Here is a 15,308-nt window from a genome sequence, read left to right as displayed (position 1 = left end):
GGAGAAAATATCAAGGGACAGAGACCCACAGACCCAGGTCTCTACACAGTCAGAACAGCGACCACCCACAGTACTTGATTTCAAGAGACTAGATGCAATGTGGCCCCCAGGGGACCCCACACACTGCCCTTCAGTTCAGATACAATCTTCAGAAGGCCTCTGTTAAATACAAATATAGCACCTGGAGATACAAATACAAATATAGTCTCTAAGGAAGCCAATTTACACCTAGGACCTCTGGTGTGTGCGGTTTCCAAGCATGCTTCTATCAAATCTATTCTAGAGGCCCTTTAAGAAGTGGTAGGCAGACATCAAGTTCTCAAACTGCCGGAAGCAGCTGATCAAGTTCATAAGCAATCTTCCTCAAGCAAATGCAAAATAAGGTTTAACTAAGTTCTGATTAGGGAAGGGAAAATGGCTTTGACTAGTCAGAATACAGAAACTTAAAACGCTTCACACATATAGAATATGCCCTCTATATTTACCTCCAAAAAGAGGCAGAGATTTATGACACTTTTTTAAACTAATGACAAAAATAGAAAGGGGAAGTGTCCTGCCTGAGGACGTAAAACAATAGTAAAAACACAACCAGACTGCCAGAAGAACATCGAGGGGATTTGTGGATGTGGAAACAAGTGTTAGTCTCTCTTCCTCAGGGGCTAAGGGGGAGAGAGGAGAGGTTTGAGGGGCAAAGGTAGACTCCCACAGTCCTGACAGGTTGAGGGCAGCTGGACCAGGAAAGCGGGGATCTGAGTACACTTCTAAACAGAAGAGAGGCTGACAGAAAAAATATCACTGTTGCCTGGAAGCCCAAATGCTGTGTTCAGTGAAGTTTCTGTGAGAAATGCTAAGCATGAGGGCGTTGGGTCCAGACACGCCTGGGTGTGAACTCCATCTGTACCCACGACCAGAATTATGCCCCTGGGGGAGTCACTGAGCCATTCTTGGCCTCAGTCTCCTTAGGTGGAGAAGGGGCTCCTTAGAGCACCCACCTCAAGGGGCTTTTGGGAGGAGGCAAGCAGGCAGCTCAGGGCTCAGTCAGTAGTTAGCTTAAAGTGTCATGCCGCAGTGAGTGGCTTCTTTAAATCTGGCACTACATTGTGTGTTGACCTCAAATCGTTAAGAACATGTTCAAGATTAGTCAACAGTCAGGTTTTGACGTCAATGGCGAGTTGATGTGTCCAACCAGAGGCCTGTCTCAATGCCTGGTACTTGTCTGCTTTCGGGGCTCAGGACATCCCGGTAGTGTTTCAGCCGCTCAGCAGAGACAAAACCAGGGTGTCGTGCGGGCCCCAACCCACTGGCCCCCTCCCCGAAGTGGGCTAGGCTGGAGAAACCCAGGCCGCTAGATTCTGACTGCATTTGACCCAGTGGCATTTCCCCTCACCTCCAGCGGCCCCTTCCCTCCTTGCCTCTTTTCCAACCCATTAAGAGTTTACCATTAAATCTCTCAAAAGGTGAAAAATATTTGAGGACATAGTCAGTGCTAATCGTATCTCCATATCCACCACGTGCCAGGCTCTGGGGACACAGAGAAGCCAGAGCCAGGGTCTGCGCATGGCTAAACAGGGCAGGCGTCGGTCACACCAACCAACAAGGTCTGAGGGACAATGGGGGCCATGGCACCACGAGTGTCCAGAGGGGGCTCAGACGGCATCCAGCCCACCCCCACTGGACAAAGGCGGGACTAAGGCCCAGGGAAAGGGAGGACCTGCCCATGTAACAATAGGGCTTAGCCACACTGCCTGACCACCTTCCTATAAAACCACAGCCACCCCCGGCTGACCCGGATGAGGACCTGGCCTTGGGGATGTGAGGGTAAGGATGCTGTCTGACTGAACTTAAGGGAACCCTCTCAGGGCTGGCAGGGTAGGGAGGGGTTTCAGGAAGTTCCCAAAGGCTTGGGGAGTCTGGGGGCTGAGCAGACCACCCCTCCCCAGTCTGAGGAAGATGGTGAGCTGGGGGAGGCTGGCCAGACAGGGGCAGAGGCTGTAGAAGTTTGGGGGTAGCCATGTTTTGAGATGTGCCCATTCTTGATTCAGAGATTACGCTGCTAGGGCCTGGAGGCAGGGAACAGGCCGAGTCCCACACTGGTGTGTCACTGCTTGCTGTGTAAGCAGGATCTTCCCCACAACCTGCCCCAGGCAGAGAATCCTGCCAGCAGAGGAACGGTCCTTCATCTAATAAGATCCGGTGGGTGTGCGGAAGCCCTGTGTCCCTGGACACCCGAAATCCTGAAGAATCACTACGTGCCTAAGGACGAGAGATGGTCTCACTGTCCCACTAGCCTTCCCTGCCCAAGAGATGATCTACCCGTGTGGTGTACCCGAAATCCTGCCTTGGGCTTCATCTCTAGATCCCCTCGCCCGCAGGGCCACCCCAATGTCCCTTATTCTCCTGCCACCTCTGAGGGTGGAGGTTTCTAAGCCCCCATCAATCAGCTCTTTGCTCTAGATCCTACCATCCCTCCTCCTGGAAGCCCTCCATGATTCCAGAAGTCCTGAGGTGCAGTCAGGAAAGTGTTGAACCTGTGTCTATTGATTCAGCCAGCTTCTTCCCAGACCAAAAGCCCCAGACAGGACGACACCAGAGCCTACAAAGGGTCTTCTGCAGGTCTCTGTGGCTCAGAATGCACTGCTCTTGACTCCCACACCAGCTTCATGCTGGTTCCTTCAAAATCCAGTGCTCTCCCTGGGCTCTCTTACCTCAGCTCTTCACATGGCTGTCTTCTTTCCATCCCTCCAATTTCACCTTCTCCGACTTCTTAGCCTTCCATGACTAACATCTTCTAGGAGACTCTCCTGCCTGCTCACTCCAACCTATTATTTTTATTTATTTTCCTGTCCATTGATTATATCTTCATATGACTATATCCTCCATGAGGGCAAAGGACCTGTTGCTTTGCCCATCACTGTCGTCTAGAAACTAGGACAGCACCAGGCACTAGGCAGGGGCTCAGAAAGTACCTATTAAAAGACCGGCTTGTTGGGGCGCCTGGGTGGCTCAGTCGGTTAAGCGTCCGACTTCAGCTCAGGTCATGATCTCGCGGTTCGTGAGTTCGAGCCCCGCGTCGGGCTCTGTGCTGACAGCTTGGAGCCTGTTTCGGATTCTGTGTCTCCCTCTCTCTCTGCCCCTCCCCTGTTCATGCTCTGTCTCTCTCTGTCTCAAAAATAAATAAACGTTAAAAAAAATAAAAATAAAAAAAAAAATAAAAGACCGGCTTGCTGCCCCACACTGTCTCTTTGGAGACACGAGAAGGGGTGGGTTCTAGATGGGAGTAGCCATGACCCTACCTGCCTTCTGCTAAGCATTGGCTGAACACAAGGCACTTGGCATAATTCTACTTCAATTTTGCAGCATCTCTTCATAGCAGAGAACGATTTTTACCTGCTAAATACGTTCCCACCACTGTTGTAATAGCGGGTAAGAGGGTAATTTGGTAATACTGATCCAGATATTTTTTTAATTTTTAAATTTTTATTTATTTTTTTTAATGTTTTATTTTATTTTTGAGAGAGAGACAGACAGACAGACAAAGTGTGAGCAGGGGAAGGGCAGAGAGAGGGGGAGACAGAATCCAAAGTAGGCTCCAGGCTCTGAGCTGTCAGCACAGAGCCCGACATGGGGCTCGAACCCACAGACTGCGAGATCATGACCTGAGCCAAAATCAGATGCCTAACTGACTGAGCCACCCAGGCTCTCCAGTTTTTATTTTAGAGAAAGAGGGAGCACACACAAGCGGGGAAGGGGCAGAAGGAGGGAGGGAGAGAAAGAGAGAGAGAGAGAGAGAAAGAAACTTAAGCAGATTCCACGCTCAGTGCAGAGCCTGATGCAGGCTCAATCTTACCACCTTGAAATCATAACCTGAGCCGAAATCAAGAGTCGGATGCTTAACCAACTAAGCCACCCAGGTGCTCCAGTAATATTGGTACAAACATTAACCAAAACTTAAGGGGCACCTAGGTGGCTCAGTCAGTTGAGCATCTGACTTTGGCTTAGGTCATGATCTCATGGTTCGAGAGTGGGTTCGAGCCCCATGTCGGGCTTACTGCTGTGCTGACAGCACAGAGCCAGCTCTGGATCCTCTATCCCCATGTCTCTCTCTGCCCCTCCCCCGCTTGTTCTATCTCTCTCTCTCTCAAAAAAAACATTTAAAAAATACACATAAAAATAATAAAATAAAATCATTTTAAAAACTCAAAATACAGGAGCACCTGGATGGCTCAGTCAGTGGAGTGTACAACTGACTCTTGATCTTGGAGTTGTGGGTTTGAGCCCCACGTTGGCTGTAGAGATTCCTTTAAAAATAAAATCTTTAAAAAAAAGTAGTTGTAGATGTCACATATATGTTAGCCAATGCACAGAAAACTTCCAGTAAGATAGGCATGACATTGTTAATAGTGGTTACCTTCTTGGGGAATTAAAACTGAGAATATAGGATGACGACATAAATCATTTTTTACTGTAGACTCTTTTGGATTTTTATGTATAGCTATCTTTTTAATCGTTATTTTTAAATGTACTTTTGGAATAGAGAAGCAGACTTTTAAAGGTACAGAAGAACTTATAGAAAAGTCTCTCTCCAATATCTGGTTCCCTGGCCACCCAACTGCTCTCCCAGAGGTAATTTCTTAGTTGGGTGGTAAATTCTGTCAGTTACGTTTTTTTTCTAAGGTGAAGAAAAGTTTCAAGGCCAGAGGGTGAGGCTCCTGCGGAAACCTGCTCGCGGGCGGCTGAGCGGGCCGCCTTGGATACTCACAGTTCAGAATGATCTGGGCGGCGCGGTAGAGCTGCAGGCGGCACAGAAGGTCCACCAGCTGCTGGACGGTGGCCTGCCGCATCCCCCACCACCACAGAAGCTCCCTCGTGATGCTCACGCCCTGCACCCGCTCCATCGACTTGATCTTTCGCAGCTGGGTCAGGTCTGTGATCACATACGAGGCTGGAAGGCAAGCGAGAGGCCATCTCAGCGTCAGAAAGGCAGTACTTCCACCAGAGGGTCACCAGGCTAGCGGCCTTTGTCCGCAGTAGCTTCTCACTCGCTCCCCTTCACACCTGAAATTCTACCTGTAGCTGGGATCCATAGGCAGCTCGAGTTGTAGCACTGAGTCCACCTGACACCCATGGGACTGGCACTTCGACACTTCATTGTAAATATCAACTTCACAGCCACACAAAACTTAGGAGAGAGCCCACTGGCGGAGAGGGTCAGGGGCGACCTTGAGCTTTAGCTGCTTGTCCGTTATGGGCAAGTCACCTCACTGGTAGGAGCCTCAGTTTCCTCAACTGTAAGAGGGGGCAGGTAATAGAACTTCTCTTGCCTCCCCTCCTAGAACAGAAGCTCCATGTAGACAGGGAGTTTTATCTGTTCCATCCACTGTTAGATCCCCAGAGCAGAGAACAGCACCTGGTACAGAGTGGGGGCAAGACCAGGACCAAGGTGAGGCAAAGGAGGCACTCAGCAGCAAAACTTAAGGCACTCAGGGGCAAAAGCTCACTCTCAGGGCTGATCTCAGAAGCTAGAGAAGTAGCTGGAAAGTAGGTGCCTCCTTAAATTTTGCCCTGGGCATCTCATTCTCCTCACCCCTAAGTCCTAGCCTTGGCAGCAAGGGAGGGGGAATAATGAATGAATGAATGAATGAATGAATGAATGAACGAATGAAAGAACCAAGGAACAAATGAACCCATGGCCCAGCATCCTCATAGAACTGTTACAGGCATCAAGAAGGACCATGCATCTAGGGGCGCCTGGGTGGCTCAGTCAGTTAAGCATCCAATTTCAGCTCAGGTCACAATCTCATGGTTTATGGGTTCGAGCCCCATATCAGGCTCTGTGCTGACAGCTCAGAGCCTGGAGCCTACTTCAGATTCTGTGTCTCCCTCTCTCTCTGCCCCTCCCCCACTGGAACTCTGTCTCTCTCAAAAATAAAATAAATATTAAAAAAATTTTTTTAATAAAATAAAAAAAAAAAAGAGAGCTCATGCATCTAAAAGCACATTGCCAACTCAGAAACACTACAAAATTTGCAGGTGGCTGCTGCTGGCAATACTAAATATAAAGTATTCCTGCTTTCCATTTTTCATGATAAAATTAATGGTTGTTCACTAAAGAAAACTTGGGAAAAAAAGGGGAGAAAAACACCAATATAACATGTTACACAGCATCCCACTAGGGTACTTTCTCTTTCTAAAACTCTCCTCTCCCCTCCCCTCCACACAGGAGCGGTTCTAGATGCACTGTTGCTGGACTGTAAGATTTTGCATCCTGCTCTCATTTACTATCATTACACCATCAGCATTTTCCGAGTTGTTACAAACTCTTCCTAAATGGCATTTTGAATGGTCACATGTATTCCACTGAGTTTACTAAAGTGAAGGAGGCTTTTTTTGTCCTAATTAGGAATAAAATAATCACGCTTCAGTTCCAGATTTTCAGAAATCATGGAACAGGAATGCATATAAACATCAAGTTGTTCATTCATTCATTCATTCATTCATTCGGCAAAACATCACTGAGCACTTCTGTGCTCCAAGCCTGTGACAAGCTGTAGAGATACTGTGGTGAATAAACCAGAAGCCCATGGAGATTTCTGTTTGAAAAATACAAACATAAGTGAACTGAGTGGGGAAGGGGAGGCAAGAGATAAAACTCAGGACTACATTAAAGGCCTCGAAGGCCGGGCTATATAGAGTTTGGACTTGATCCTAAGAGCCACAGACACTACCTACAGAAGACCTCAGAGCCAGGGAGTGACATGATCACATTGCACAATCCCCTCCCTCTGGAGGAATGGGAAAAACTGAGACAGCCTCAATCTTTCTGCAGAGAGAAAGCCTGTTAGGGGATGGAAAGTTCTCAGTTGCAACTTTAGTCACTGGAAACCCCAGGCCAGATTCCTGGTCAGTGGGAAATGATGTCAGCAGGGTCAGGGGCTGCTTTTAGAAGCTGAGAGAAAAGAGGGGAGGGAAGAGGAAGGAACACCTCCCCCACACCTCTCCCTGCCCCCTTCCCTATGCACCCGGCTATTCACCTGTTCACCGGCACACCACGCCTCGCACTCTTCAGAGGTAGTGGGAAAAACAGAAACCCTGGTGTGGTGTTCCACCACAACTTTGTGGGGTGCGCTTTCCTTACAGGCAACACAAGAGAAACAGGAACTCAGCCCTGAGGTGCCTTGCACTTTGAACATTTCCATGAAAGCACATTTGCATGAAAGTGACAATTCTTAACGCATTAACCTATCAACGTCTAACCAGGCCCTTGAAACAGGGTCAAGGCAAGATAGAGATCTTGGGGGAATGAGTCAGCACTGAGGGCCCTACTAAGTTCCCAGCTCTTTTGTCAGCACACACAAGAAATACTTGGTCATTATTGGCTAACAGGATGAAATCAAAGTCTCTGTGATCATCCCACACTGGTCATACTTTTGCTTCTAATCTTCCAAACTTTTCTACAGATATAAAAATACATATTTATATAAGCAGGACAGGACAGGGGTGGTTCAGGGCCTAGATTTTGGATTTTGAGGCCAGGGTTCAAAATCCTATTCTGCTACTTAGGAAGGACCTTCACCTCTTCCTGTGCCTCAGTTTCCTCATCTGCAAATGAGGATAACAATAGCACCTGCCTCAGAAGCTGTTGCAAGGATCAGATTAGTCATATATACAGAGGTACTTGGACTAATGCTTCATACATAGAAAGTATGATATAAGTGTTAACTGTAATTATTAAGCCATCTACGTTCTATGAAAACCTGGTTTTGTTCCCTGCGGTTAAGACCACGTGGGACCATCCCACCGGATCTGAGTCCCTGAATCCTGCAGGAGTTCGTTCACCTGAGAGTAGTAAGCCTTGCCTCATGCTCAAAGCCCTCTGAAACAGATACGACATAGCCTCCTGAAATGATTCCTGGCCAGTGGGAAGTGATGTAGGGTCAAATGACCCTTGTCAGGATTAATGGGACTCCTCCATGGCTAAGAGAAGGAGAAAACACGAAAGACCCTAACATGTCCTCTAAGCATCTCAGCAACTCACTCCCATTTTGTAGATGAGGAAACAGAAGGCTCAGAGAGAGAGGCAGTCACTTGCCCAAAATCACACAGCTAGACCGGGACAAAGCAGGGCGATGCACAAAGGCTAGCACATGCATGACTGAGCAAGATGCAGAGCAGTCCAACAAAGCAACTCCTGCCCTCGGGCCCTTTGGAAAACACCTGGGTGGGTGACGCTGTAAGAAGCCTGTCTTCCCCTAAGACAAAAAATGGATGCCACTGTAATCATAGGGAAATGAACAGGAAGCAGCCACAATGTCTCCCAACAGTTGCCAAATCCAAAGAGCACGCATATGTGGCCATGTGATTTTCTAAATCACCTGACAAAGGATCTTCCCACCCCACGTACCCCCCAGTACCACAATCTGCCCTAAGGGACTATCTTTTCTTTTCTTTTCTTTTCTTTTCTTTTCTTTTCTTTTTTTTAAGTTTATTATTTATTTATTCTGAGAGACAGAAAGAAAGAGAGAGAGAGAGAGGGAGAGAGAGAGAGAGAGAGAGAGAGAATCCCAAGCAGGCCCTGCACAGTCAGTGCAGAGCCCATTGCGGGGCTTGAACTCACAAACCAGGAGATCATGACCTGAGCCAAAACCAAGAGTCAAATGCTTAACTGACTGAGCTACCCAAGTACCCCTCTTTTCTTTTCTAAATGACTCACAGAAGCAAAGACTCTTTAGCAATGGAAGGACAATGGCGATCACTAGTGCTGATGAAGAGGAAGCCAGACAATACTGTGATCTGGCAAGGAGCAGCTAAATGGGCAACATGGCTAGCTCCCAGCCCAGCGAGCCCCATGCCAACACGGAGAGCTGGTTGACCATGGGCCAAAGCCAATTCAGTGGGGTAAAAAGTACACACCCACCCCGTCCTTGCCATTCCTACATCCTTCAGCTCATCATTTGTTCAAGTGGCTGTTGAATGGCTGCCCACTGGCCAGGTGCTGTCCTAGACTCTGGGAATACAGGAGTGAACCAGATGGGTGAGGTCTCTGCACTCATGGTGCTTACATTCTCCAGGGAGAGAGACACATAAATAAATAAGGAATGAGGTAATATCAAAGTATGTTAAGTGGAACAGAGGAAATAAAACACAGTGGTGGTACAGAGTAACAGGGGGGCAGGGTGGGCCTCTGGAATAAGGTGAAGTATGAACTGAGACCAGAAGGGCTATGGCCCTCCAAAGATGTCAGTATCCTAAACCCCAAAACCACCTTGAGTGACAAAAGTGACTTTGCAGATGGGCTCACATTAAGGGTTCTGAGATGGGATTATCTGAATGATCAGAGTGGACCTAATGTAATCACAAGGGTCCTTACAAGGGGGAGGCAGCAGTGTCTGATTCAGAGAAGATATAGTAACAGAAGCAGACATCAGAGAGAGATTTGAAGATGCTTTGCTGTTGGCTTTGAAGGTGGAGGGAGAGGCCACGAGCCAACGTAAGCAGGCAGCCTTCTAGAAGCTGATACATTTGGGCAAGAAAATGAATTCTCCTCTAGAGCATCCAGGAAGAATGCAACCCTGCCAACACCTTGATTTTAGGACTTGTGACCTCCAGAATTGTAACATGATAAATGTGTGTTGTTTTTAAGCCATTAAATTTGTGGTAATTCGTTACAGCGGCAAGAGGGAACTAAGCAGCCATGGTGAACACTGGGGGAGGAATGTCCCAGGCAGAGGCAACAGCAAGTACAGAGGCCCTGAGCCTGGACCAGGGAGGCCGATGTGGCTGAAAGCAGGGCAAGCAAGAGCAAGTGTGGAAGGAGAAGAGGTCAGAAGTCAGTGGGGGTCAGATTGTGACAGATCGGGAAAGTCTGGTAGAGCTCGGATTATATCCTAAATCACAATTGAAAGTCTTTGAAGACTTTGAGCAATTCTGGTGTCTCCAGGGTCTAAAAAATCAGAGGTATTCCCCAAAGAGAATGTACAGAGGGCCAACAAGTACATAAAAAGATACTCAGCATCACTAGTCATTAGAGAAATGCAAATCAAAATTACAATTACATTCACACCTGCTCGGATGGGTAGCAGTGAAAAGACAGATAATAACAAGTGTTGGGGAGGATATGGAGAAATTGGACCTTCGTACACAGGTGGAGGGACTGTAAAATAGTGCAGACAATATCGAAAACAGTCTGGCACTTCCTCAAAACGTTAAATATAAAGTTACCATATGACTCAGTAATTCCACTCCTACGTATCTACTAAGGGAAATGAAAACATATATCTACATAAAAACTTGTACACAAGTATGCACAAGAGCATTATTCAAAACAGCCAAAAAGTGGAAAGGACCCAAATGTTAACCCCATTAACTGGTGAATGGATAATAAATTGTGCAACATTATTCAGCAATAAAAAGAAATGAAGCACTGATACATGGTACAACAGAGATGAATCTTGAACACTAATGCTATATGAAAGAAGCCAGTCACCAAAGACTACACGTTATATGATTCCATTTCTTTTTTTTTTTTTTTTTTTTTTAAGGAATAGATTTTTTTTTTAATTTTTTTTTCCAACGTTTATTTATTTTTGGGACAGACAGAGACAGAGCATGAACGGGGGAGGGGCAGAGAGAGAGGGAGACACAGAATCGGAAACAGGCTCCAGGCTCTGAGCCATCAGCCCAGAGCCTGACGCGGGGCTCGAACTCACGGACCGCGAGATCGTGACCTGGCTGAAGTCGGACGCTTAACCGACTACGCCACCCAGGCACCCCTATATGATTCCATTTCTATGAAATGTCCAGAATAGGTAATGCCCAAAGCTGAGGAAAATGAGTGGTATGTGGTGGGAATCCTGGGGTTGACAATTAAGGGGCATAGGGTTTCTTTTGGGGGCAACGAAAATGTTCTAAGATTAACTGTCAAGATGGATATGCAACTCTATATATTAAACACCATTGAATTATACACTTTAGATGGGTGAATTGTATGGCATATGGATTATATCTCATAAAGTGCTTTTAAAGGGCCACAGGTGTTAGGGGCACGTGGGTGGCTCAGTTGGTTAAGTGTCTGACTCTTGATCTTGGCTCAGGTCATGATCTCACGGTTTGTGAGTTCCAGCCCCACATCAGGCACTGCACTGCCAGTGAGGAGCCTACTTGGGACTCTCTCCCTCTCTGTCTGCCCCTCCCCTGCTCACTCTCTCTCTCTCAGAATAAATAAACTTTAATAAAAAAAAAAAAAAGCCACAGGTGTACCTTTTAAATATCTTAGGAACAGAAGTTCCTCTGGTGTTTACAGTCAAGGCTGACTTGAAAAAAAAAAAAAAAAAAACCTAGAGGGAGTCTCTTATACAAAATTTGTCCACTGCCCAGGAAACATTCAAAGTAGATAAGTCACAGGTCATTGGAACAAAGGAACAGTCTAGAAGATCAGGTGGTGTCCTGACTTTCTCAGAGGTGTCCTGACATGTTAGCAGTGACCGCCTCTGGGGAGAGGACTGAGACTGAAGACCCGGAAGAAGAAAGACATTTACCTTCCTCCCCACCCCTGATGTATTATTTACTTTTATAAATGCATGCGTCGCTTTTTCCATTAAAAATAGTTAACAAAAATACAAGCTAAAAATAAAACCTAAATCCATGTTGCTAAGGAACATTGCTTGGCAAGGAGAAATACCTGAATATTTTAAGTTAAAAAAGCATGCTATTAGAATGTACAAAACGATACAATTTTTGAAAAATGCATGCACATAAGTAAATTTATTATTATATACTAGAAGGTATAAATCACATAGCACTCTGCTAGCACATAGGAAGTAGGCAGCAAAAGTTGTTGCTGTTTATTATCATTATTATATTAGCATCCAAATAAGAATGGTTATCCCTGAGTAAGGGAATTTGAGCTAATCTTTGTTTGCCACGCTATTTTTCAATAAGCGTGTATTATTTTTGTTACTGGTTGAAAACGGGGTTTCTGAATCTGAGCACTATTGACACTTTGGACCTGATAATCCTACGTGGAGGGGGCTGTCCTGTGCATTGTAGGGTGGTTAGCAACACCCCTGGCTTTTACTCACTGCATGCCCCCAGCTGTGACAACCAAAAATGTCCAGACATGTGTTTCCGAGGGGGCAAAATCGCCTCTGGTTGAGAATCACTAGGTTAAAAGGTATATTATTTGCTCAAACTGATGGATAACAAAAACACGTTCATTTTATTACTATTCTTTCAACTGTGCATATATCATACACTCTTGTATAAATGGTACATATCATAATCTAAGTTCGAAAGAAAATACAGAGATCATTTTAGGGAAACCTAGGTGGCTAAGTCAGTTAAGCGTGAGTTCGAGCCCCACATCCAGCACTGTGCTGACAGCTCCGAGCCTGGAGCCTGCTTCAGATTCTGTCTCCCTCTCTCTGCCCCTCCCCCACTAGGGCTCGCTCTCACTCACTCTCTCTCAAAAATGAACAAACGTTAAAAAAAATTTTTTTAAAGAAAATATAGAGATTATTTTAAAAATAAAGTGGTACCAGTTACAATGACTTCAAACACAAACATAATAATTATTAATACTTCCTTATTACGTACAAGAATCTGACACTTAAGTGTCGGGTGCCTTTGCGTAATTTTCATTACTCACAAGAACCTCCAGTTTACAGATTAAGCTGAGGCTCAGAGAAGTGAAGCAACTTGTCCAAAGTCACCAGCTGGGAGGAGGTGGAGCCTGGAATGCAGACCTCTGCTTGGGAATCGGAGGACCTGAGGCGCGCAGCGTCCCCCCCGCCCCGCCCCAGATGCCAGGCCCTCTCTGCCTATTACCAAGCTCAAACAAACAAACACACCAAGGAGTTTAGCAACCGTTTAGCAACGCCATGCCCGTAGGCAATTTACTCCATCACTCTCTCAATCTGTCTCCACGTCTGTAAAAAGGTGTAAGAGAAACATGCACTTTATAGGCCCTTGTGGGAATTCAATGACATAATCCGTGTCAGTGCCTGCATCCGGGCGGGACGCACAGTAAGCGCACAGTAATTGCTGACAGAGCTATTAGGATAAGCTTTACCGTAAACAGCAAAGTCGAGCCGGTCATTATTCAGCGACAGATGAACAACAGAAATATTCTAAGATCATCTAACACCTTCCAGACAATCCCGGTGGTAGTGGTGAGGAGTGGGGGGTGTCCAGATAAGGGGTGGTGGCCAGCTGAGGATACACGACGAGGCTCCGGCCCGGAACGGCCGCACAAAGAGCCCCTCGGTTCGGGACCCACTTAAACAGGGGTGAGCAGGGGGCTTGGTGGCGGGGTCGCCAGAGGGAACCCACTCACCGAACTGCATCCAGTCCCACTCGCTGAGCGTGTCCATGTTGCGGCACAGGTCGTCCAGTACCCAGGCGGGCAGCTGGTAGATGTAGCAGGACATGGCTGGGCTCCGGAGGCCGGCGGGCAGGCTCGCCGGCAACTGGGGCAGCCCCGCGGGGACCCGGGGCTTCTCTACTCCGGGGGCGGGCGGGTCCCAGCCAGCCAGCCAGCCACCTCCTCCGGGGAAGTGGGCGGGCCGGGAGCTTGGCACCACCGCCCCCAGCGGCCACTCGCGGCGCGACACCCGCCCCGCCGGCTGGACTGGCTGGCGACGTGGGGCGGGAACGCGTTTAAGGACACACGAGGACTTCAGTGGCAGTCCCAGGAGGACTTCTGACTCCAGTCCCAGTGTTTTGGGCGCTCCGCCACATAGAATTCATTCAACAAATATTCTGTTAATTACCTACTATATGCCAGGCACTGTTCAAGGTATTGGAGATACAGGATTGGAGAAAATCTACAAACTTCCTTACTTTCATGGGACTTAAAACCTAGATGGTGGGAGAAGAAAACTAATGATAAGTAATAAAAGTATGTAATAAATAAGTTATGAGGTGTGTTAAAAGGTAGTAAGTGCTACTGCGAAAAAGAAAAAGGAAAGTTGGTTAAGGGAATTAGGAATTGAGAGCGAGTTAAATAGGGTAGACAAGATAGACTTTATCATAATAGCGGTTAGTGTTCATTGAACAGCTACTATGTGCTAGACACTGTTCTAGGTGCTGGCAATGCCTCTGAGGAAAAAAGGACATGGGGCGTTGGGTGGCTCAGTCGGTTAAGTGACCAACTGCAGCTCAGGTCATGATCTCGTGGTTTGTGAGTTCGAGCCCCATGTTGGGATCTGCCCTGACAGCTCAGACTGGAGCCCGTTTCAGATTCGGCGTCTCCCTCTCTCTCTGCGCACACCCCCCCCCCCCCCCGGCTCATGCTCTGTCTCTCTTTCCTTCAAAAATAAATAAACATTTTTAAAAAATTGTTTTAAAGAGGGGCGCCTGGATGGCGCAGTTGGTTAAGCGTCCGACTTCAGCCAGGTCACGATCTCGCGGTCCGTGAGTTCGAGCCCCGCGTCAGGCTCTGGGCTGATGGCTCAGAGCCTGGAGCCTGTTTCTGATTCTGTGTCTCCCTCTCTCTCTGCCCCTCCCCCGTACATGCTCTGTCTCTCTCTGTCCCAAAAATAAATAAAGGTTGAAAAAAAAAAAATTTTTTTTTTTAAAATTGTTTTAAAGAAAGAAAAAAAAGGACAAAATCCATACCCTGGAGGAATATAGACAATAAGCAGTAAAATATTAAGTAAGTAAATAACTTAGCACTATAGAACGTGATAGGTAACATTAGAGAATAAAAGCAAAGTATGATGAAAGAGAGTGGGGGTGGCACACTGAATTATTATCTTGGAAGGTAATAAATCTTAATGGGGGAAAGCAGAATAAGAGAGATTTCAGGGCAAATTGAATTATTAAGTAGAGTAGGAGGAGAACTTACACTAATAGTGGCTAGTATTATTGATCATTTACGATGTGCAGACTTCACCTGGGTCATTTTACCTACTCCTCTCAATGAACCTATTAGGTAGGTGTGGTTATTACCCCCATTGTACAGATGAGAAACCGAAGCACAGAGAGGTTGGGTAAGTTGCCGAATATCAAACAGGTACAAGTGACAGAGCTGGGATTTGAACCCAAACAGTCTGATCACTGGCTACAAACGTCCTCTTTATTATAATAACTACCATTTATCTATACCTATCATGTGCTCTGCATAAATCATTTTCTGTAACTTTCATAGGCCTAGGCTATAGATAGTATTATCCCCCTTTTTTGTTGAGAGAGAGCGTGTGCACACGCACATGCTCAAGTGGAGGAGGAGTAGAGGGAGAAGTAGAGAGAATCTCAAGCAGGCTGCATGCCCACCACAGAGCCCCATGAGGGGCTTGATCTCACAACTGTGA

The 15,308-nt window shown here is 46.7% G+C and overlaps 1 protein-coding gene across 2 annotated transcripts in view; it reads right to left on the bottom strand.

The window, feature by feature from the left end:
* The window catches only part of IRAK2 (interleukin 1 receptor associated kinase 2), a 61,985-nt gene extending 48,493 nt beyond the window's left edge, over positions 1-13,492 (bottom strand). For both annotated transcript variants that reach the window (XM_047850736.1, XM_047850737.1), the window contains exons 1-2: positions 13,331-13,492; positions 4,760-4,942 (exon numbers count right to left, since the gene is read on the bottom strand). In XM_047850736.1, coding sequence (XP_047706692.1) covers positions 4,760-4,942; positions 13,331-13,424 — 277 coding nt within the window. In that variant the 5' untranslated portion in view covers positions 13,425-13,492. The remainder of the gene's footprint in view (positions 1-4,759; positions 4,943-13,330) is intronic.
* Positions 13,493-15,308: the final 1,816 nt, after the last annotated feature.

This window comes from Prionailurus viverrinus, chromosome A2, assembly GCF_022837055.1.
Source record: "Prionailurus viverrinus isolate Anna chromosome A2, UM_Priviv_1.0, whole genome shotgun sequence".
Taxonomy (NCBI): domain Eukaryota; kingdom Metazoa; phylum Chordata; class Mammalia; order Carnivora; family Felidae; genus Prionailurus; species Prionailurus viverrinus.
Note: the sequence above shows the minus strand (reverse complement) of the source record. Positions and strands in the feature narration are given on the sequence as shown.